The 23,685-nt window shown below is 46.5% G+C and overlaps 1 protein-coding gene across 1 annotated transcript in view; it reads right to left on the bottom strand.

Moving 5' to 3' along the window:
- Positions 1 to 21,243, bottom strand: part of ATIC (5-aminoimidazole-4-carboxamide ribonucleotide formyltransferase/IMP cyclohydrolase) — a 185,870-nt gene extending 164,627 nt beyond the window's left edge. The window contains exons 1-2 of the mRNA XM_069615935.1: positions 20,843 to 21,243; positions 7,539 to 7,665 (exon numbers count right to left, since the gene is read on the bottom strand). Coding sequence (XP_069472036.1) covers positions 7,539 to 7,665; positions 20,843 to 20,861 — 146 coding nt within the window. The 5' untranslated portion in view covers positions 20,862 to 21,243. The remainder of the gene's footprint in view (positions 1 to 7,538; positions 7,666 to 20,842) is intronic.
- Between the last annotated feature and the right edge of the window lie 2,442 nt (positions 21,244 to 23,685).

Genomic DNA, 23,685 nt, shown 5'->3' on the forward strand with positions numbered 1-23,685 from the left:
TCCGTGCTTCTGGCAGCTCTGAAGCCAGACTGGTGGTCATGGAGGCAACCAACAGATTCAGTGTGTAGATGAAGCTGGAGATGGCTGGCTTTTCCCAGAAAGGATTGGTGGAGAGGAAGGATCGGCCGGGGGCTTCTTTAGAAGGGGGTGCACAAGAGATTGCTTAAGGGGGAGGGGAAGTTCCAGTGGCAAAGGAGTGGTTGCAGGAATCAGCCAAGGCTGGAGCAAAGGTGTCGATGTGGTCCTGGATGGTTCTGGATGAGCAGGGGAGAACTTGTTTGATGAGACTTTCATAGATCAGACTTGTCTAGAAACATTGTCACGGGTGAACAGGGGAAAGGAGGAGAAGAGGCCTCAGACGGGCCACACGTGGTAGAGGAAGTACAGTAAGAGGGTGGACAGGATGTCCCAAGTTTTCCCATTGCATGGGCTTTTTAAACTGTACCAAAGTACTTACTCGACCAGAAGGTGTACCGATCATGTAACGCTTGATTAACTATTCCAAGTAGTGATGCAATTTCTCCTTCATCAGTTCTCTGCTCGGTCAGTGGGTTTATGGATAGACCATAAAAAGATGACATTATCAAATCCCTATTAAAACATTATATTCTGGATATATGCGGTCAGTAGTGCAAGCCCTAGTCTCATCCCACGTGGCTAGGTAATGCACACTTCAACCCCCTGTGTTGAAAATTAGTTTGCCTGGTTGCGATTGCCTGAAAAGCGGACCACATACTCCATCTTTCCTTGGCTTCCCTTTGATTAAATCACACTTAATGTCTTGCATTGCTTTTAATAGGATGAGACTTAATCATCCCTGCAATTGCTCTAGCATATTGATTCCATCAGGAGGTTCAGTAAACAGGCTTGCTAGACTTTAAATGCCATTAGAGAAGAATGTGGTTATGTCCAACTGCAATTGCCTTGCGCTTTGTCCACTCACTTTGCCATGTTGATCTAATATGTATACTGCACCCATTTGCTTGAGATGTTTGCAATTTACTCTGTTGCTTCCTTTGTGTTCCTTTTGCAAAAAATAAAAAAAATTAGTACCCACCGAGGGCTCAATCAGAATGAAACAAGCATTCTAATTGGCCCTCGCCGGGGCATTACCCAGCCGGGAATCCCTCAACTGGGATTCCACTGCCATTGTTCCTGGTGGGGGGCGTGGCAGCCCCTCAGCCAATGAGAAGGCTCGAAGCAGGGCTATCCCTGCTCCGAGCCTCAACACGGCTGAGAAGCTGCCTTTGCCCCCCGCTGGGGACTTTTTTTCACCCCTTTCCTCCCTGCCCTCCCCACCCTACTTACTTTCTGCCTCCTTTGTCCATGGCGTCTGGCGTGGCAGCCCCCAGCCGTGTAGAGGCTCGGAGCGGGGCCATCCCTGCTCCGAGACTCCACATGGCTGGAGGCTGCCTTCGTCCCCCGCCGAGGATTCAGTTACGTTTTTTCTCTTCTTTTCCCTCCCTCTCCCCCACCTCCCCCGCCCTCCCAACCCCACTTAACTTCTCGGTCGTCTTTCGGGAGCGAACGCGCTGGGAACAATTCTGTTCCCAGCGCGTCCGTTCCTGATGGCCGCCATGGAAAGGGAAAACGGACTCAGTTTTACCTTTCCCGGCGACCATTTTCCTGGTTTTTCTTTTTTTCTGTCCAATTTCAGGGCAGAACAAACTGCTTAGTACCCCAGTCACACAGATCTTGCGGGCCGGGGCACTAATAGCCGTATGTCTAGAGCGGCAGGGGCATTACAGAGTCAGGTAATGCCCCCGCCGCTCAGGGCATATTGCTCAATTATTTTTGTATTGTTTTAATCAATATGCTAACCAGGTTCTGGTGCATTTGTATCTTATTCCTAACCCCCTATTTCATAAGGAATTTAAAGCATCTTTGGATTTTCCTGTTACGCCTTTTTTCAGTGTCATGTTTTCATGATGTATAAATTTGTATGCTTGTTTATATTGTTTGCATTTGTGACAGAGCTCTGAATGCATTGGGGCAATATCACCATCAAATGTCTTATAAAACAGGATGATTTACAGAGAACTAAAGTACACAAATATTCGGTTTACAACCCAACAGGCTAAAGTAGAGTAGGCCACGTGGTCACCAGTCTGGATACAGAGGAATCAGTCTCTTATTCACAAAAGTCAAAGATTAAAGTATCAGGGAGGTCCTTATGGTCCCAAGGCATGTTGGGAAAAATATATAACACCATGATTAGCGCCAAGCAAAGATCCCTTATAATGTCAACATGTAATCCGAGTGGCAACTTTTCCATTGCATAATAAAGGAATTCTAGCATGGATTGGTGGCTTTCAAGCATACAGAATCTCGCACAAGTGGGGTCTCCTACTTACAGAATTTCTCAGAGTACATTGTTCCTAGGTTTAGCTTTGGGCAATCCAAACTGGAAAGAAGGATCTTCCTGGACCACCCTCCCACACCGCAGAGCAACTGGGCTGCATTTCCTTTCCTAGGCACCCATGCTGTCCAGACCCCAATGATTTGTTATGACTCCGACCATACTTTTGAATCTCCCTAACACTATAGAATGAATAGTGTCATGTGCCCAGAGCAACTGTGGTGGGTATGCAGAGGGTCCTCAGGTAAAACGAGATGTGGCCAAGAGAAAGGGTCCTGCCTGCAAAACGAAGCTCTCAAATCCCACAGCAAAAAAAATTCTTGCCTGCAAGTGTGGAATCTGGAGAGCGGATTGGCTGCGAGGGATATTTGACATACTGTCTCTACCCTGGGCATCTGCAACCAAGGGCCAAAAACAGCAAATAGCTGCTCCTGTGGGCCAGAAAGGGCCTAGGGCCAGAACCCCTGCTCAATCACTACCATGCATTGGGATCCTTCCACCTATGGACTAGCCTTTCACCGCAAAGCATGTGTTACGTCACAAGACCAAGGAACATTGCTCTTTTGGGCCGTCTTGGTTACAGATTGCCCCATTCAGGCTCAACTCAGATATCTACACCCTCTCAGCCATACAGCCAACCCTCTCAGCTCACCAACATAACTTAATGGGCTGCACCCCTTCTTCATGTCTTAGCATGCCCATTTCTTCTACCCTTCATTATGCATCTTGACTGTGCTCCATTCCACCTTCATTCAGTGTTCTCCTTCCATCAACCTCCAGCTTCAACTTTGTGCACCTTCTTCATCACTCCAGTCTCCCATCTTCCCCTGTACCCCTCCAAGACCAGTGATCCCAGGATCTACAAACCCCTATCCTAACACACAAAAGCCATGCCTCTGGAATGCACAATCCCTCTACAGCAAGCATCCCTACATCATTGACCAATTTGGCTCCATCACCCTCATTTTCCACATCTTGCTGTCACAGAAACATGATTCCCCCCCCCCCCAATCAGAACAGACACTAGCAGCTCTCCACACTGCTACCATATCCAACTCTCCCAGGCCTGTGAAGAGCAGCAGCGTGGGGGTGATATCAATAAGGCCCCCAACCCCTAGTGTTTTGGCTCCATGGATTCTACCCCTCCATTCCCCCCCACCCCTGGATCCTCACCCCCCCCCCCCTTTCCCAATCTGAACCCTTCTGCGTCATTCCCCGCCGACATACCATTTGTCATGACTGGAAGCTATAGCCTTGAACATATTCTGACCAGTTTCTTTACTCCCTCCACAACCAGCCTACCTACTGTGGTACACTACCTTTCTTTAGGTCGAATTTACTCCTCAAGACCTCCATTGACCCCCCCACCTCTCTTTGATGGCCAAGAAGAAAGTCAGGCAGGACTTTCTAGTCCATTACCTCAATGAGAGGACTTCTGTCTTTCCCCATTCATGCCTCTCCATAGACTGCCTTCTCTGACTTCGCTATGCCCTTTGATATGCCACTGTCCTGCTCCCACATTCACACCTTTCCATTCAAGCCCTCAGCCTTTGATCACAATTCTGATCCTCAAAAATAATATGGTGCCATGGCAAATTCTGGACACCTACCCTACAAAAATTCCCCTTGCTGCCCTAACCTCTGGACTGCCAAATACTCATGCTTAACAATTTCCCCATCGCAATCATGCCCACAAACTTTCTACCTTCCAATATTTGCTCACATCCCAGGGTAATGGCAATTGCCTGCTCCCTTCTGGCACTTGGCCTTTATGACACTCGCAGCCCTCCCTCCTCCCCCCAACCCTCCTGTCCACCACCTCTCCTCTACCTCTTCTATGTGACTACTTCTCGTCTTGAATTTGCACCCATGCCATTAGGGCCAACCAAACTTGTGCTCCTGGCGATCCTTTTGCTCTGCAATTAGTCCAAGTCACTAGCCCATATCTAGGATCCTCAACCTCTGTACTGCCTGACTCTTCACCGCTACCTGCAGAGGTAGCACCCCCATTGAAGAAACCCTCTTGGATTGAAAGGTACCAGCAAACCACCCAGTGTCTCTCCTTCCCCATTAATCAAGTCCTTAAGCAAGTGAACTTTGACCAGATCACCAAGTACATTGAAGTGGATCTCTAAGGCCATTATTCTCAATCAGGTTTCCGTAGTAAATACTCCACTGGACCACTCACACACTCTCCAACTTACTCCAATGCCCACTATACTTGTAAATTTGGACCTTTCTGCCGCTCTTGACAATCGACTATCCTCGACTATCTCTCTCCAGGACCTTCCGTTTCACAAATCTGCCCGTCCGGATTACTTCCTACCCAATGTACCCAAGTTCTGAATATACCACAGCTAAAAATCAATGGGGAATACGCCATGCCATTTTTGATCTAAATCTTCCATCCATTTTTGATGCTGGAACATTTAACTATTTGTAGCGGGTGTCTGCCACAAACCCTACTCTGCTCAGATAGGGTTCTGTGCCCAGCAGTCCTATTGAATAGGACTAGGATTTCCGAATAGCTTTGATGCTACTACAGCCACAGGCATGATTAATACCCTTACAATAGTAAGCATCAAAAGGAGGGCACATGCCATGGCTTTCCAGCATGCGATGTGCCCCCCCCCCACCTAGTTAGTTACCAGATCAAACAATTCAGTAGAGCTCCTAAAATTGGAAAAACCTGAACTTTACACTTTGGATGTAAATCAAAACTACCCATTCGAATTACTCCAGATGTGGGTTCTGCTAAAAGTGGCCACCCAATAGTCAACTTCCACTGTGCTCAATCACAACATAAATTGATCAGCACATTCGTTCTTGGACACAAAAAAAACTAAAAAAACCATTGCAGCCCCCAATGTGTTCCCACCGAGCTCCAAATCGGAGAAGAGTTGGATATGGCACCATCCTCTTCGCCAGTGTTTAGGGACGCAACGGGCCTAGACACCCTGCCTATCCCCTTCTACGAACTCAACTGTGGGCCCTTCAAAGAAGAGCACATCCAATTTCCCCCTCCTACAGCAATCGTACATGTAATTTAGCACATCAAACAGCGGATCCTTCGAGTGGCTGTGCCAAATAGCATCCAAGACCTTAGTGCCTGAGAAATAAGAAAATACCAACATCAGCAAACTTCCGAAATTACATTCAACCACCTAGCCTCCTTCACAAGGGAATTCTGACCTGCGGCAGAAGCACATTGTACCAGCTCCCCATTCCCCTAGTCCACAATGAACCGACTTCCAATTACAGGTTAACTATTAGCCAGATGTCTACGAAATCCAAGGGTGTCATTTGATTCTGCACAGCCATCAAACCTACGCATGTCGGTCAACTCCTATTCGGTTATCCAGTCCAAAACAGACTGGCCACACCTCTCCTGGTCCTGCATCTTCCTCTTTATGGCTCCAATCCCAAAAAGAAAATTAACCACTCCCACAATTTCCATTGCACTTCATAACTCAATCACTGCTCATCCATGAGCCCAGACTCCCCAGCACTTACGACCTCAGCCCTCCTTGCTGCACTTGCACGTTCTGAATAATCACAAGGCGTAGTAGGTTCGTCCTTCCTCCTTTTCCCCCCTGCACTGCTCTTTTATCATTTGCGTTTTGTAATGTATTTCACTCCCTTGTTCCCTCCCCTCATCCTGTGGACGCTTTCAAGTGGTATTTTACTTGCTGTATAAGCAACAAATAAATCGTAACTTGCTGCTCCACGTCTGCCCATTGTGCCTGCCTTGGTACACCTTTCCTCAGCACAACACCTTTGACGGGCTTATACTTGTCACTTGATATCACCCTTTTTGCTGGAGTACAAGGAAGGGGACATCTTGTTCACTTTAGACATATCCTCTGCCGTGGAGCGCTGCATCATGCATACATAGCTACCACGCATTTGGTCCAAAACTGCCTTATGATCTGCCCACCATACTCCGATAACCCATTTACCCCACCCTTTGCCAAAACCCCAAAATAACTACCTTCCTGTATGCCACAGAGAGGTAACAATGTACACATTGCAACAACTTTGTAGGAAGGAACTAGCCCTTCACCATTATCCACACCCTAGTCATTATGTCCTTTCATCCAAAGCAGCAGTCTCTGCACCGGGGACCGAGGCATCATGCCTTGTTCCACTTCCCAAGGAAGCAGTCACATGTGAAGAATTCCACCCCATCCAGTGAAGCAAAAAAATCTAACTCACAGTACAAGGCACATTATAAATCTTCCTTTGGGAGCATACCCACCAAAACATGGTATACCCATTAGAACCCTCTAGTGAACCAATTCTCCCTGTACTCAGTACCTTGCCAGTCACCCATCCTTCACGGATACCAGCAGACTCCATGACAACCTGGCAGTTCAGTCCAGAGCTTGCCTACACCACCCACAATATGTGTGCTCAGCCTGGAGTACCCAGGTTTGGCTCTCGCCCCTCGAGGCCTTCTCCTGCAAATAGTCAAACACAGAGGGAGTAATCATGAACCACCCTATAAAACACTACTGTGGATGTACCCATCCAGACTGCTCCCCTGTAGACCTCCCAGCATTACCTGAAATTACCTTCCCGAAATACCGCCTTACACTCATTGCCATAGGCCACCACACTAGCCTCTCACCCAACTCCCCACCATCCAGCCTGGGAAGTCAGCATTGCACCCCCCTGCCACCCTCCCAGTCTTAAAACCGGCCACCCGCGGCACAACCCAATGATCACCAAAAATAAAAAGGGTTACTCAATTTACTTCAATGGCAACATCCACCAACATCTTATTTCACCCGTCTAGTCTACTTGCAACTTAAGAAACAAGCATCACCCTCTGCTTGAATCTCATAGTTGAGACTAAAGCGCAGCCACGCATGTTTCCCAAAAGAACAGCCGCCTTGACCCATGTCATGAGGCAGCCTCAACATTCAGTGCCGAGCCTTCTGGCTGGGAATTAAGGCCATACACAATTCCGCTGGTAGCAGGAGGAATTTTCGAATGTTCAATGCATACCAATAAACTGGTTGGGGATGAAATGCAAATGAGCGTCACTAAGCAAAACTAGGAACCATAATCTGTACTTTACAACCAGGCGTCATATTAAGTGTTTGCATAAAACATTTTGCATTTAAATATGTTATTACAGAACAAATGCAATCCTTTTAGAAAGCGTGTAGCTTACCTTACAGCAAGACCAGCATCTCGGAGCACTTTGGCGGTCCCACCCGAAGCAACTAAGGACAGACCAACAGCATTGAGCCTCTTCGCAAATTCAACCAAGCCGGTCTTATCTGAAACACTGAATAAAGCTAAGGGAAGGCAGAGAAAAAAAAACAAGTTAGAACATTCCCAGACGAAACGCTTGCCTTATTGCAATTCACCACCCGGTGCCCTGAATTTAGGCTGCAACAGTCTTGATTGGGCAAGTCTCAGGGTGCGCTAACAGTGACAAACCCACTTCCTCCATGATTAGCCTCCCAACTAACCAAAAAAGAATTGAATAAAGTAGCCAAGGAAAACGCAAGAACTAAATAATAAGTTTCGAACGCTGCTTAAAGACTAAATCCACCGTGGTTTCCTAATCACATTACTCAAGTAGCTTCCTAGGACAATTCACTGAAGATATTTGATCAGTAAGGTTTGCTAAAAAATATTCCACAAGGTCACTTGGAAAAAAACCTTTAAAGGAGCAATATGAAAAAATATAAAAAACACTTGAAACAGGATCATCCATCTAAAACATTATCCAGCAAACTAATAAAAATGATTAACTTTCAAGGGATAAATAAACTTTTACGTGCACGACCCTGTCTATGACTTAAGTATCTTCTAGATCAAGTGTTGGTTAGGAAACTCGTAACTAGCAATCTGCACCCACTTGCTCAGAAAAAGGGACTGCTAGAATGAGATACTGTGACGTTTAAACAAGGAAACCAACCATTTGCTTCTAAGGTCAGTGAGATCAGGGCAAATAAAACGTACTCGTTATACACGGGGCATAACCTGGTAGTGTGAGTGGTACACGAATGAGTTGAGCAAGAAGAGAAGTCATTTTTAATGTAAGATGCCTTGCTAGAGCCGAATCCAATCAACTAAGGTACATTTCACACCGAAGATGGATTTTGTTTTAAGATATTTCAGATACTAGTGACTTCTTGCTAGCTTTATGTAGGACATCAGGACCCAGGACAAAAAGATACTCAAACTAGATTCATAGACTACCTTGAAATTTGGTCAGGATGACTGAACAGTGGTTATTAAAAACACTAGAAGCCAAAGCCATGATTTCAGGCTGCTACTTTGTAAGACGCATCGCTGCCTTGTCAGTCATCATATTAATTAGCCCCCAATATTGGCTTCTGTTTTAACTTCAGCATTCAGGGAGTACTGGGTAATCTGAGCGGACTCGATCTCACCATCTACTTAACATGAACAATTGTGTTGATGCTAGTTTGTTCTTGCAGCAGCAATTAAGCAGGGAAGCATACGAGTTAATGAGCCACAATGTTTTCACGCAGCCAGCCTCTAACAAAGACTAATCTACGAATCAAAGCACAAGTACGATCTGAACGTGCACATGGTTGCCGATATCTCCATCGGTAAACCACCTCTACAACCTAGAAACCACATCCCTTAAAACTGCACCCCGAAAAAACAAAGTCAGCCAAGAACACAAAGCCAAGCTCAGAAGGTCAAGAAACGCTGCGTGGCCGACGTAGGCAGCACTCGCTGTACTCTGCATGCCTCATCTCATGCGATGCCAGGATCACCCAGAACACTTTATGCCCAATCACTAAAGGTTTGATCAACGTTTGAGAGTGGTAACATGCTGAAGACATCAGAAAGCATTTCGTTTTAACATAGAAATCCACTATAAACCAACCCAATGTTAAAGAACACATTAGGTTTTCCGGATTAAATGCTGGGCCAGTCTGTAGTGATCTGCAGGATCACAGACTTCAGCTCCAATTTCTTACTCCAGGTTCCTAGTTCCCCCAGCTCCCAATCTTAACGCAAACAAAGATATGGTTAACGGCTGACCAGGTTCTGATGGGTCAAACAAAAGCAAGGAAAAGATTGCATTGGGTGCAGAAGCAGAAGCTTGTGGTACCAGGTTTTTGATGCAAGTAGTTTCATACTGTACAATGGTCTTGAGCAAAAAGGACTCAATTTAACAACTACAGTGGTCAAATGAAGCGACTCAAAACATGTATAGCCAAAAACAATTGTCGTGCCATCAAAAAAATAAAACAAAAACACTAGCGAAGAACTTTGGATTAGCCAACACTCTTGGTGGAATGTTGGAAACAATTTTCATACATGGGAATAATTACATAATTTAAGAGTTCTATATTGAGACCGAGAACATCAGGCACGCTGCAGATTCACAAGAGATGCATATTTGTGATCTCATTTGAAGGAATCCTTTTTGGTTAGTGGTATACAATGTTAGTGTCGCTTTGTGGTCATGGTTGGGAAATGGTAAGGGCACCAAGTGGTATATTCCACTGAAGAACACTGTGCTGGTCTCCTCTGGGAGCGGAGTGGCAGAGTCATTCCCCCAGAGGAATACAGTCTTTAAATCCCCCAGTGCTTTGCATACCAGGCCTTTTAGTTTTGCTGCTTGACCTGTACTGACCAATAGCTGCAAAGGTGCCCAAGCAGGAGTGTAGTAGGTGTGGCAGGCAGGTGCCATAAGCACAAGTTCATAAGTGGACGCATCAAATCAGCAAGATGTCACAGGCAGGTATGTGGCCGGGACTTCCAGGAGGCAATGAGTTGCCTCAATTCCTGCTAAGCAATGGCCTGGCACATTAGTGGAAGCAGCCCCACACAGCAACAACACAAACTTTTTAAGCTATTGTTGGCAGGTTGATGCTACATCTGGAAGCCAGCACGGATAGTGGAGCATTGCTGATGTGTTCACTACATGCCTTTGTGAGGAGAGGTTGAAGAAGTCAACTAGTATCCATGTTTGGCCTGGCTTCTTGGACAAAGCGAATGAGTTGGAGGCTGTATTCACCCCTGTCCAAGATGCTCTGAGCTTATAATTAGGATGGTGGTGGCCAGAGCCAACACTCCAGCACTGCTCATGTTCTAATCTGAATAACCACCCAAATCAACTGTTGTAATGCAAGTCGCAGTTTCATGACAGTTGCAGCACTAGGGCATTGCAGGACAGCGCTGAAAACCACAGCGGAGGTCAACATGCAAGGCTGAATCCCCTAACTGTGCATTACAGCTTCAGTGGGCTCAAACCAGGTTATACAGTCCAGGAGGTCTCCCCAAGGGACTCTGGTTGGTAGCCCACCTCCAGCCATCTATCCTAGCAGGTTCCACCAAGTCCCCCTCCCTTACACCAGATCCGGGGATGTGCAGTATGCTGTGGTGTGTCCCGCCATAGACCGGAGGTGGCGAGAGGGCCAGCTGCTAGGGAAGAAAATAACGTGGGCTACACACATCAGTATCTTCCCTCCAACTTTTAGTCCCAAGCCAGATCCTCCTACCCATTCCTCTGAAGAACCACCTTTGGTGTATGGCACAACCCAAGCATGGCTTGTGGTCATTTACTTTATGCAGGGCTGCCACCCATCAAGTCCAATGATGGCACCCATCTCCCCACCCACTTCATTTCCCCCAAATGTCAACTGACGGCATAAGATCAGCAAAAACTCCTGCTCCCACTTGGCTTGAGAACCATTTACACCGTGCACCTGGGTGACGAGAACGGCTTTTTCAGTGCTGAAAAACAGACAACTGGCAAGAATCACTTCTCAGATTTAGACAATGATACTGCTAATTTTACACAAAAAGGTGTTGTGTTTTGACATGGTTTTCCCCTGGTATTTAAAGTAAGGAACACTTTCTTCCATGTTCAGCAGTGTTAATGCCACAATATTAATTCATAAAGAATGAAATCAACTTGCATAGTCTGAAACTGTAAAAGGAAAGGAACGGCTGCAAATATACCAATTACTGTTTTTCAATTACTCCACATATTAAAAACCGAGCCGATAACTTCAAATTCTGGCATTTTGCCAGCTGAGGAACTGACTCAGTCTGCCTCACTTATCGAACCATCCGATTCACTGTGTCACCCCCCGCATAGAACTATACCAGGACTGTGGCACTATTCACTGGCACCACGGTCGTCACATTTGCCTACCCGCCCGTTCACTTTTTGCACAAGTGCCACGGGACTGCCACAAAATTTGAACCACGGAAGGCCACTTTAAAGCACCAGATATGGGTCCCCAGAAGCATTCTCCCCATTCTACAACTGGGTAAATTTACCATTGCAACTCCAAATGTTTCAGAGCAAGCGCTCAATGGTGGTACCTTGTTAGGTAAGAATTGGTGTAGTAACACTGAGACTACACAACACTATCTGCTTTGTATTAGGTAACCCACCTTTGGGTACGAGTCTATACTACACACGTTGGCAGTGTGACTGAGCAGCCAGGCCCATCGCAAGATGGGCCAATGTGAGCTGTAGAAATTAACTTAATTCGCAAACAAGTAGCCAGGTAACACTTAAGCTTCAAGGTTTCAGTTGTACATGCTTATCTAGTCAACATCCGTTTTAAATAAGCTGGAACAATCAAAATATACTTCAGGATCAGCATAGGTTAGTGGATACTCTTAGAGATGCTTTTTACAGACTTTCTGTACCCTGTGGTGATTTAATTCCAAGGACAGTAATTACACTATGCAGATTCTGAGGCTTCAGAAAGAAAAGGTTAAAGGAAGGAAAAAGGTTTAACAGATTCTCAGGGCTTGTGAGTATACTTCAATCTCCCAATGAATTCTAGACAAACCTTTCCCAGCAATAACCGTCTAGCACAGGTTACCACCTATGAGGGACAGAAATATCAAGTCAATGTGCTAGAAGAGTCTGCAGCGAGCCAGGCCAGCCAAAGGCCATTGGAGCACAGTCTATGAGCTGGGACACTTAGTTAATTACAAAGTCTTGCACAAAGTTAGAGTTTGTAGAAATCACGTGTAGGGTCACAAGCGGTTTTACACTTGTGAAAAGCAGAGTTGGAGTCTGAGTCAACTCTAAAGGTAAGCCACTGCCGGTCTCAACTGAGAAAAGCAAAGCTCAAGACAATGAGGTAAGTACACCAAGTCTTAATAGTACCTCTGGTTTGAAGAGCAGTTTCCAGCTGGCTTCTGTCCTGTTGCAGTGATGCAGAACCTGGGTTCCTGAGCCTCAGTTGTGGGGACAAGAGGGAGGACTCCTGCGGCAGCAATTTGGAGGTCGGCGGCAGCTACAGGCTCTTTTTGGGTCAGCGGCACTTTGCTGTTTCATTGCTCGGTAACAGCACTACTGCGGATCTTGGATAATGGTTGAGCTTCCTTCACTCCTTGGTTCTTGTACTCTGGTGAGGGGACTCTAGCTCAGGTCATCCTGCTTCTGGAGGATCCTTGCCGACGTTCTGGACTATGCATTTCTCAACCCCTGGCACGTGGTTCTTGCAGCAGCAAAGAAGTACAGCCAATCAGGGAAGATGGTCCAGTGGAGTTGGTCTCAGGGTTAGTTGGTCCCACGAACCCAATGAAAGAAGTCATCCCTTCTGGAGCTTCTCTTGTGGATCAGAAAGGAGTTGTCAGCACAGCACCAGGACTTCATCGGGCAATTCAAAGGTCCAGGAGGATACTGCAAGCTTCGTTCACAGTTTCTTCACTGGGTGTTTCTCCCAGTGGTCGACTCAGACTCTAGTCCCAAAACCCTAGGCTTTCAAGAAGATTTCTCCCATTCATGCACAGCCTAGGTTGTCACTAAAACAGCAGGGTGGTTGCATTTCATGCACTCCTAGAGACAAAGGACAGGGGAGTTTCGGGAATCTCCCTCCAGACACTAGAGCCAGAGGCAGGCACAAAATGAACAAAGGGCTCCAACCTGGTTTGGCAGGCAGAGTAAAACCCAAGACCTCACAAACAGAAAATGGTGAAAAAGAGACCCAGGCCATTTTGACAGAAACGGTCATCCATGGGTGCTATACTGCAGCTGAGAATTCAGCATGCGGAAGGAAAACACGATGGTAGGAAAATTAAACCACCAACACCAGCCATTTTAAGTAGTGAGGGTAACAAAAACGTTACATGAGGATGTAGAATAAGAGGCTACTGGGTTAACCCTCAGCACTCCACATATGGTGTGTGCTGGACCCATAAAGAGAAAAAGTAAAGTCAACTTCACTCAACTTTTCTTGGGAACGGTAGCTCACACAAGAAAATGTTTTTAAACCTTATGAGAAATCTAAAGTGTGTCACCATACAAAAGGTAGATGCCTACGGAGTTTGTCAGACTCCAAAAACAGGAAACAAATCCAAATCAGGTCAGAACACATGATAGAGTTCCTCAACCAAGCCCATCCCACTTTCCAGTAGCACGATTTTCCTCCGACATCACCCCAACCATCCCCTTTAAGGAAGGATCCTCTTTTCAAGAATGGTTACCTGAGGATCCACTCACCCCACTCCAGTTCCTGAAAGTGGGACACTTAAGGCAACTCATTCTATGTCTGTGTCCGCACAAATAAGGGCCCAAAAAGTAAATGTCCATAGTGTGCACCATTTTAAAAAACTAAATTCCAGTGACAGCAGCAGGGCACATAGGGATACAAGCAGGTTAACTCAGTTGTCCCTCGCCCTATTTTTAGATGGGAGGGGCTCCATTCCTCTTAAGCAAACTGAGGGGAAAGGCACAGATGCATAGAAAGGGTAAGGCCTAAGCAGGCATGGCCCACAAAATCTGTAACCCACTCTGCACTGCTGAGTGGACATTTACAAATGCCACTGTCCAGCAGGGTTCACACTCTAGCTCGAGACACCTCGGCTACGCGCTACCCCTGGTTTCTATCTGCAAGGGAGCCGGAGGCCTACGGAGCAGCTAAAGAGGCCTGGCAAGTCTGGAGGGAAACCGGTAATGGAAGAAAAAGTGTTTGTGTGTAAGCGTGTGTTTGAGGATCGTTAGTAGGTATGAATGCATGTGCATGCTTGCAAGGGTGTGTGTAAAGTCACATGTGTACTTATGTATATAAGGGGTGTCCAAGTGCATTCTTATGAATTAATGCAGTGTGAATGGTCTACATTGGTAAGAGAACAGGGGTTAATGAGAATGCAGTATGAAGATTCTGGGTGCTTGTGTGAATGACAGAAGCAGTATGGATGTGACTGGTGGATGAATGTGTATAAATGTGTAAGCGTATGTGCCTGCCCGCCTATATATGTCTGCGAGGCTGGGGCAGACCACCGGATTATGATTTTTTTTTTTTTTTTTTAAACAGGTACACGCCATGTTTAACTGGTGTTTATGGGTGCAGAAAAGCCAAATTGAGTTATTTTGTGAAGGAGAGGTTGGGGTAGGGGGAAGGTACATTATGAAAATGCGTTCTAATGAATCCCCTTGAATGGTTTGGGCTCCCCATCTATGCTTCATCACTCCTGCACATTCACTGGGCGGGTGGGGGGGGGGGCGCAGAACAAATGTACTTCATCTTAGGGCTCCCTCAAGTGTGGGCCCTCCTACACTAGCTCCAGGCCCCACTTGTTACACAATCCTGGCTAGGCCCCTGGAGAGGCAACTAATTTGAGTGCGAGCTTGTGGAGTGGAGCAACCACATCAGCGCACAGAATCCTGTGTCTGGTTTTGAGTCACATTGGTTACCTTTACAACTGGTTTTCAAAGGCAACCACCACATTGTCCACAATTGGCTTCTTAATGTTTGCCTGTAATGCGAGTATTAAAAATGTTTTGACTGAACAAAAGCAGTGTAATATTCATTTCAGTGCACCTAGTTATTCATGCATATTAAAGACCTGTTTACTTCTTCCAATCAGGCAGTTAATACTGTGGTGCTACGTGCACTACTGGAGCAAACAGTCATGGTGGGGTGAGGGTGAAAGCAGAGGCGCAAGATTCTACCATTCCTTCCTAGGGGGGGGGGTATTTTTACTCCCCATTTTTATTTTTGGGGAGTATTTGCCCATTTTTAGGCAGTAAAAGTGGCCAATACACACCTATCTGTAGGGTTGTGTCTATTCATTTTGATCAGACAAGTAATATGCCTTTAAAGGAGATACCTAGGGTTGACAAAGCAAGTTCACTCTTTTGCGGATGACAGATATTAGCAAGAAATCCTGGAGGCCTCAAGACTTGGTTATAATGAGTACATTGAAGGGAAAGAGTGCATGGAAGGGAGAGTACTACGAGTAACAGGGAAAAGTAAAATAAGAATTCCCCATTCCCAGAATTATCTTAAAGAACAAAATTTGAAAAAGTTCCTTCATTATCTACGTGCCAAATTTACAGATACTCTCTGGCGCAGACACGCATTCAAACAATGTCAGATAAAAAGAGGCATGCAAAAGGGAGATTCAAATTTGCACCACGCTTTTGGCGCTCACCCTTTTGAGACCAAGCAAAGCCAAAGTGTGGTCTATATCGAAATATGGGGCTGTGCAGACTCAGCTGCTGATCCAAGTAGTGAAAAACATTTGGAGGGTTGTGTGCATTGGCTCCAAGTTTTGCACTGCATAGAGAATGTGGCAGACCCAATTAAATTGGCACCTGTCAAACAGTGGTTGAAAACATAGGCCAATGATGAGCTGTCAACCACTGAAAACATTGGAAGATATGAAAATATGACCTGCTTATGATGCATCAAATTCTATAGTAATTTTACTGAATATAGTGGCATACGTAAAATTGGGTAGGGCAAAGAGTTTGTAAAATGGAGGTTGCAAAGAGATCAGAAAGAAAATGGCCAGGACCTATATGTGCCTTACCTGTCAGAAGGTAATTATACTATATCAAATTATATTAAAATGGCTGCTGCCAGAAATGTATTTTATGGTAACAAAATTAAGGTGGAGAGGCATTGCCAAAAAGTACCGTTCATGCCCCTTCAGCGCAGGTATGCGAATGCATAACGCCATTCTAAATTTCCAATTCAACCAAGATAGAATGAAACACAAAAGGAGAACTGACCCCTGTTTTTTTAAAAAGTGACCAGTATTATCCCACGTTGTTAAGCTTTATTTTTTTATGCTGCCCCGTTTAGTAGCACAGGCCCTCCCCAGAAAAAAAAAGAAAAAGTGGCTGCGGCAGGCAGTTTGAGCTTTTCAACCCAGGAGCGTATTTGAATATTGAATAAGTGACTAGTTACAAGAAAATTTTAAGAGAAATTGCAAGATGTACATACATTTCAAAATGCATTGAAAAGGATGGTCTTCACTATTGAGAGATAAAATATCGTTTGACTACTTTAGGGTGTAAACCAAAAGGATTGTGGCTGTCACTTTACATTACAAGAAATCAAAATGGTATGGAGTTAAAGGCCAGAACTAGCAGGTTATTCTTTTTTATAAGAAAAACTAGTAAGGTGGTAGGTTATGTGAGAAAAGTGGCCACCAGTTTATATTACCAGGTTTATTTAAACGCAGCATTTTTTCAGCGGTTACTTTCTATGCAGATTACTAATATATAGTATAAGAGAAAACAAGCCCAATCGGCAATCAATTAGAATTAACCCACATGGCCAGGTAAACCCCCACCACCATTATCTAATTGGCAGTGGCACTTCCTTGCCATCACTTCATGACCTGAGGCCACAACTCTTATGCACCCCATATGCCAACTAGTTACACCCCCCCCACTTTTTAAGTGTCTGCGCCTTGTATTGTGGCTCCATATATAATTATCACAGTGACTAGTCATCTTGGCAAACCGTTATAGCACAACTTCCCTGGATGCCTTTAACAGGGTTAGTTATTATGAGCAGGAGCTAAAACCAGCTCTTACTGTCTGGCATTGGCCAGTAGGCAGGAGCTACCGTTGCTTAACCAGGAGAAACTACACAACGCACCAGAAATCTAACTTCCTTGGGCGAGACAAACTTTTGACCATTATGTTAAGGGGTCCTACAGTTTCTTTATTAACATTCTCAAATGCTCAAAGTGAATTTGACATATGCATGTTTGTAAGGTACTAGTTGGCCTGGGGAGCCAAAAGTAGCTCCTGGTTTCAAGCAAAGGCTGATTCAGGAGCTAAATAGTTTCCAGCAAATTCAAACCCTGCATCAAGTATACAATATTCATACCACTCTCTTGACATGCACAGGTTAAGGAGCACCAGAAGTCTACTGGATATGATTTGGTATAACGCTCCTTTACACAAGTGTTTCTAGGTGCCACAAAACTGAGGGATGACAAGACAACGATCTTATTAGGCCTTGTGACAATAAGATTGTGCAAGTTCAACGAGAATTGCAGGGGAAAAGGTATGGGGAGAAGTGCAGGGAAGGGGAACGAGGGAAGGGCAGTCAGGGCAGCAGGGGGTTAAGTGCAAAGACGGCAGAGGACTACACAGGTGCAATCCCAGACTGTGTGGTGGGTTGGCCAGAAGGCTGTGAAGGGGGTGGTACCCTGTGTCGACGAGCACACCGGTAGATTAGCAGGGGAGAGACGAGAAGAGTAAGGTCTTGAGCAGCTGCCGAAACTTCAGGTGATCTAGCTCAAGTCTGGCCATTCCAGAAGGAGGCACCTGCAGAGGAGAGATCTACCCCCACTCTGTTTAGAGAAGAGTCTAAACCACAGAGTTTTAGGTAGCTGAGCGGATGGCTCTAGAGGGAAGGTATTTAGGAAGGATGTTGGATATAGAGTACCACAGCACCAGAAAGCCTTATGGATAATGAAGAAGGTCTCCTCGCGGCACCAGGAGCCAGTGGAGAGATTTCAGGGCTGGAGAGATCCAACCCTGGGCTGGAGGCCAAGGAAAAGTCAGTGTCCTTTTCTGGATTAGTTGAAGAGGGCGAAGAGTAGAGTTAGGAAGATTGAGAAAGAGGCCGTTGCAGTAGTCCATCCTGGAGAGAACCAGAGCTCTGGAGACAGGGAGCTTCAATAGAATACCTCTGAAGAGGTGCAGCTGGAAGTGGGCCTTCTGGGCAAGGTCTGATGCGTGGAGAGAAGTAGAGAGTGGAGTCGAAGATGACGCCAAGGTTTTTTGGCTCACATGAGGTTCAAGGGAGGGGGCCCAGTGAGGGCGGCCAGAAGGAGAGGGGAAAAGCAGGAGCAGGGGTCCCAATGAGAAGAATCTGTATTACTGGTATTAAGGCAGAGGTTATTAGAGGCGCAGGATAGTCAGGAATAAGCGAGGAGGGACAGGAGGCTAAGGGTAGCCAGAAAGAGCTGTGTGTCATCCGCATAACACTGAAAGTTAGAGTAGCAAGTAGAGATCAGGTGGGCCAGATAGACATTGAAGAGCCAGGGTGAGAGGCTAGAACCCTGCATGTGGAAAGAGGTAGTGGAGAAAAAGGATCCAAGGTGGACCTGGGAGTGCCGGTCCAAGAGGAAGGAGAAGGTCAGCCACGCTAGAGCCGGACCAGTGATACCAAGGTTCACACAGACAGTTGATCAGGGTGTCATGATTGACTGTCAAAAGCAGGGGAGAGGTCAAGGAGGATGAGGACAGAGAGCTGGAGTCAAGGTTGGAGAGCAGATCTTGACAGGAGTTAAGAAAGGCAGTTTCCGTGCCTCTGGCTGATCTGAAGCCAGACTGATGGTCATGGAGCCAACCAGCAGATTCAGTGTGGAGGATTAGCAGTAAAGTGGCCGTTTCCCCAAGCAGTTTGCTCAAGAAAGTAGTGACAGATCAGGCGATAGTTGGCTGGACAGGAAGGATCAGCAGAAGGCTTTTCACGAGTGGGTGCACAAGGGAGTGCTTGAGAAGAGAGGGGAAAAGATCCTAAGCCAAATTGGCCAACGAAAACGAGGTTGTCCTTAATGGTTCTGGAAAAAACTTCATAGAGCAGACTGGTCTAGAAATCATCAAGTGCAATTGGAGAGAAAGGTGGCAAGAGGGTGCCTGGGAGGGAGGCCAGAGGGTGGCAGGGGTAGAGCAAGAGAGGCCAGAGGGTGCATGAGGGGGATAGAGCAAGAGAGGCCACCTGGGAGAGGCCAGAGGGTGCCCGAGAGGGCAAAAGGCCAGGATGGCCTGAGTTTTAGTGGTGAAATGAGAATCCAGGGCCATACAGAGGGCCTGGAGAGACTGCAGTCAAATTGGCCAGCCCCTTGCAGATTTTAAAAAGTTTGGCCATGTTGTTTCATGCTGCAGAAAAGCAGCTTGAATGTGGACCCTCTTCTTGGAGAGGACAGAGTATTGCCTTTTGGAGCAGGCCAGTTTGTTAGAGAATGGGCCCAAAGCACTCCCACTCGGCTGCTCTGTACTTGCGTTTCAGAGCGGCCAGAGCATTGGATATAGAGAGACGGTTGGAGAGGGCAGAGTCAGCTGTAGGGGTCAGAGGGGAGAAAGTAGAGACAAAAGCAACAATTGACACCCACTTCATAGGTCGAATGACCACAAAGGAAGGTGGCAGTGCTGGGGTAGGTTTTACCAGGGGGGGTCAGACAGTTTCAGGTGAGAGGAAACCAGAAGGTGGCAAGTCCAAGACAGTGGAGTACAGAGAGGGTTAGCGGGGATAAAATCCAAGGTGTGTCAGACCAGAGGGAAGACTAGAGATGGATAGTCCCAGAGGATGGTCAGAGGAGTCTAAGAGGACATTGAAATCCCAGGAGGTAGAGGCAAGGAGAGATCAGCCCATTCAGAGGGGAAGAGACAACCTCGCCAGGTGGCCTGTAGATGGTGGCCAGAGTCAAGAGTTGCAGAAAAGGGCCTAGGATTTATGAGGATCTGCCATTCCAGATGGCTTCTTGCTGCTTTATTATATCATGCCTCAACCTGTAGAGTTTCCAATTCTGGGAGAGACTGAGTGCTCTAGATGGAGAGGCTGGGTGCTCTTGGAGAAAGATGCTATCAATCATGACAAAGGAGGAGTTCAACAGGAGACTCATCCAATTAGAACCTAGTGGCATAGGGAAAGTTTGGAGTGAAAATTACCCTCAAAGGAGGGAAGAGGTGGTAAGCATGTTCCCACCCCTGTAGAACCTCCAAATGCTCAGCTTTGGGACATCTTACTGGAACTGCATAAAACATACCCTAGGATCCAGAAAAATCTATTTGCAGCTTCAAATTGTTTAGTGATTTGGAAGCCAGGAATCACGAGACAGCCACAAGAACGGTAGCATGTGGCCAGGGTGCAAGTGTGGGCAAAATGTTTTTTAAAAAACGTGCGACTTGTTTACTCTGCCAACAACATTATAGGAACACTTCCTCTCTTGGGTTATTGTCTAAGTGCCCTTGATAAATGTTTAAAAACAAATGTTCTGGGGAGGGCGGGTCATTGTTCCTACTCCCTAGTGGGACCCCAGTAAATAGGTTTACTAGCAGTGCCTTCCTCGGGACGGATCCACTGCTACGCATGCACGTTGCACTTAAGTATAGTAAAATAAAGCCACTCAGTCACCCCGGAGAAGAAAAAAAAACACTGCGTACACCCTCGTACCAGCTCAACAGGTAAAGCTACAGGGATATAGATCCTCGTCTGCCTTCCTAGGTATCGACTCCCCCCGTCTCCCGCTTACCCAGCTCCGTAGCTGCCATGGTGCAGTCACGCGGGATCCTATCCACACAGAGCAAGAGAGACAGGGCTGAGGAGGCGGGCTTATACGTGTGTGTATGGGCGGGGCAGTGGCGGGAGGTTCTGGTGTTGGCAGGAGGTGAAAAGTGGGTGGTAGACGGCGCTGAAGTATGATGGCGTGGCTAAATCGGCGCAGTTGCCAAAAGACCGAATTTATTTACGATACAAATGATTGTATTGGTATTGAATGATTTCAAAAGTGAGAACCTGAGGTTGCGTACGTTCTGCTATTTTACTCATTGATCGGGGTGTTCTTGTATGGCGGGCCACGGAGGGGGCGGACTGTTGGCGGATGCTTCCCCTCAGATTAGGGCGGGTGAAAGCGGTGGGGCTGGTGCACAGTCTAGATTTAGTGAAGGCTCCGCCTCATCAAGCTTTGAAAAAGAGGGCGCCTGAGGGGGTGGGGGGGACTATAGCTTACATAGTTTCCGCATCCGGCGAAAGAAACAGTAGAGACTAGACGCACTTGATTTTGGCTTCCCCATCCCCAACGAGTCCAACCTCAAGTTTAAAGCAAAAGTATTCGTGATGTTGCGATTCTGGGTATTACGGATTGGTGGGAAGTGCAAGAGCGTGCTAATTCTGCTTGTTACATGATTGTTCTGCACTTACACCAACGGTGCCCGTCATCTTATTAGGCTGTTACATTAATAAAAGATCACATTTCGCTGTTTTACGAAACTCCTTTCACATACCCCAGGCTCAACCTTTCGAGTCACCAGGCCGCGTTAAAAGAGGGGTTTGTGTTTGGTGGGTGAGATCTGATTCATGTGTCTGTACAGCTCTCAACGTTTTGTCATCATTGCGGGTGAAAACACCCGATTTAAATGTTGGCGGCTGAGAGGCGCATTGAAACAAATGGGCGTGTAGGAGGCTTGGCGGGTGACACCTGCCAAAAGCGTGTGAGTTGAGAGCTATGCCATTCATTTTATATGGAAGGGTAGAGAGATTGGTGGGTGGGAGAGCTGCTTTCAGGGTGGGTGACACCCGCCAAAAGCTTGTGAGTTTAGAGGTATGTGCAACTCTAGGTAGAGTTTGGCTTTTGACTGACACTCTTCAACACTTGTGATGTATGCACACAGGCAAACCCTGGGCATGTGCAATCTGAGCCATAGCCCAAGGCCCCGTGTTCATGGGCCCCAGTGTATACAAGGCAGTGGTCACTGGTGGCGCAACCGTCTTTTGACAAATCGGCCTTTAGCCCCCCCCAATGTTCACTTGACCTGACTGACCTAAAGAGCTGTGGCACGACAGGACACAATAAATAGTTCCCGCAACCAGGGCGTGCCCTAGGATTTGTAGGGCCCTTGGCATCAAAAGGTGTGTGCCCCCTCCCTTTATTTGCATAGTAACATCAGTAATGTTACAGAAAATATTATAGATTGAGTCTTCAGTAGGCAACGGTATTATGGGAAGTTACATTAAAAACATGTTGCCATGAGTAAGGCAGGAGAGAAATAAACTGACGTCTAGAATGTGAACTGTCACTATTAATATTTTTCTGTGTGGAAATATCAGGAGTGAGAATGTTTTGCAGTGTGAGCTGAAGACCTTAAATAGACTTTTAATTCTGTGAGATAAAGGAAGGTGAGATGAAAAGTATTTGGCCGGAGCACACACTTTGGTAAAGTGGAGAAGCGGGATTTTGAGACCAGCATGAAATTTAGGAACTTGAACACATCTCTTCCCATATGTAATAGGTAGGAATATTGTTTGTAAAAGGTCTTTTTGAAACTTGCTTGAAAACACCATCTGACTGTGGCTGGCATTGCAAAAATATGGTGATTGTATTTTGCTAATATATATGCCACCATCAGCCACCACGAGGTTTTTACACTTCCAAGATGGCCGCCCGCCATGTCTCAAGGAACCCCAGTGCCTAACTGAGCACAGCCGACTGTCCTCGCATCCGATTGGCCATTGAGCCACCTTAGGCAGCCTATCGCCAGCCGGTAGGCGAAGCCGGCCCACTCCCAGGATAATAAGGCCAATACCTGTCTTCACCTGTCCTCAGCCTTCCTCGCCATTCGCCCGGACCCCCTGCCGGATTCCAGTCCAACCACAACGGTAAACGCCACTTCGCTTACGCAGCCCGTGGATAAATTGAACTGCTTTGATTCTTGAAAAGGCTTTGTTACCACAAGCTTCTTAATGCCATTCTCGTGCACTCATGCCTTATTGCATGATGTATCTGTGCCCAAAGATACTTCGCACTGCATATGTTGCTCCCCTTGCTCCTAATCCATGCACAGCATCAAGCGTAACTCCACACATACCTCTGTCCTCCCCCCTTCGCAGCCATTCTGTCGACAACGCTGCCCGTAGGTTTAGATTTGCAACATTGCATCACTCTCTACTGTAAACACTTTACCATCATTTTTATGCTCTGCATGCTTGGCCGCACCTACCTCTCTATCCAACCTGATCTACATGCTCTCCATTGAACTTCTGTACTGCCTTTACCACTAGCCTTACACTATAACACTCGCTAACTCTTGAACCTAGGTGGCTGCACCTATTGTTACCTCATCTTGCTATGGTCCCCCATGATCAATGTCTTGTGTGCTGCCCGAGATTATAGTCTATAGACCTGAGCCATCTGCAGCCATTTATAGGATCCTGCTACAATGCTGCTGGCCTGCTATGCATACTCTCCAAGCCGCACTAGGTCAGCCCTCTCTGGGGTTATTTCTTAATTGACCCTGCCGCAGCAACCCTAATTGTGTTGTGCCTTAAGGTCGCTCACAGACCATTCAATTTTAGGTTAAAATTGCATTTAGTGATATG

The sequence above is a fragment of the Ambystoma mexicanum genome, chromosome 9 (assembly GCF_040938575.1).
Source record: "Ambystoma mexicanum isolate Mex_15411 chromosome 9, UKY_AmexF1_1, whole genome shotgun sequence".
Lineage (NCBI taxonomy): Eukaryota > Metazoa > Chordata > Amphibia > Caudata > Ambystomatidae > Ambystoma > Ambystoma mexicanum.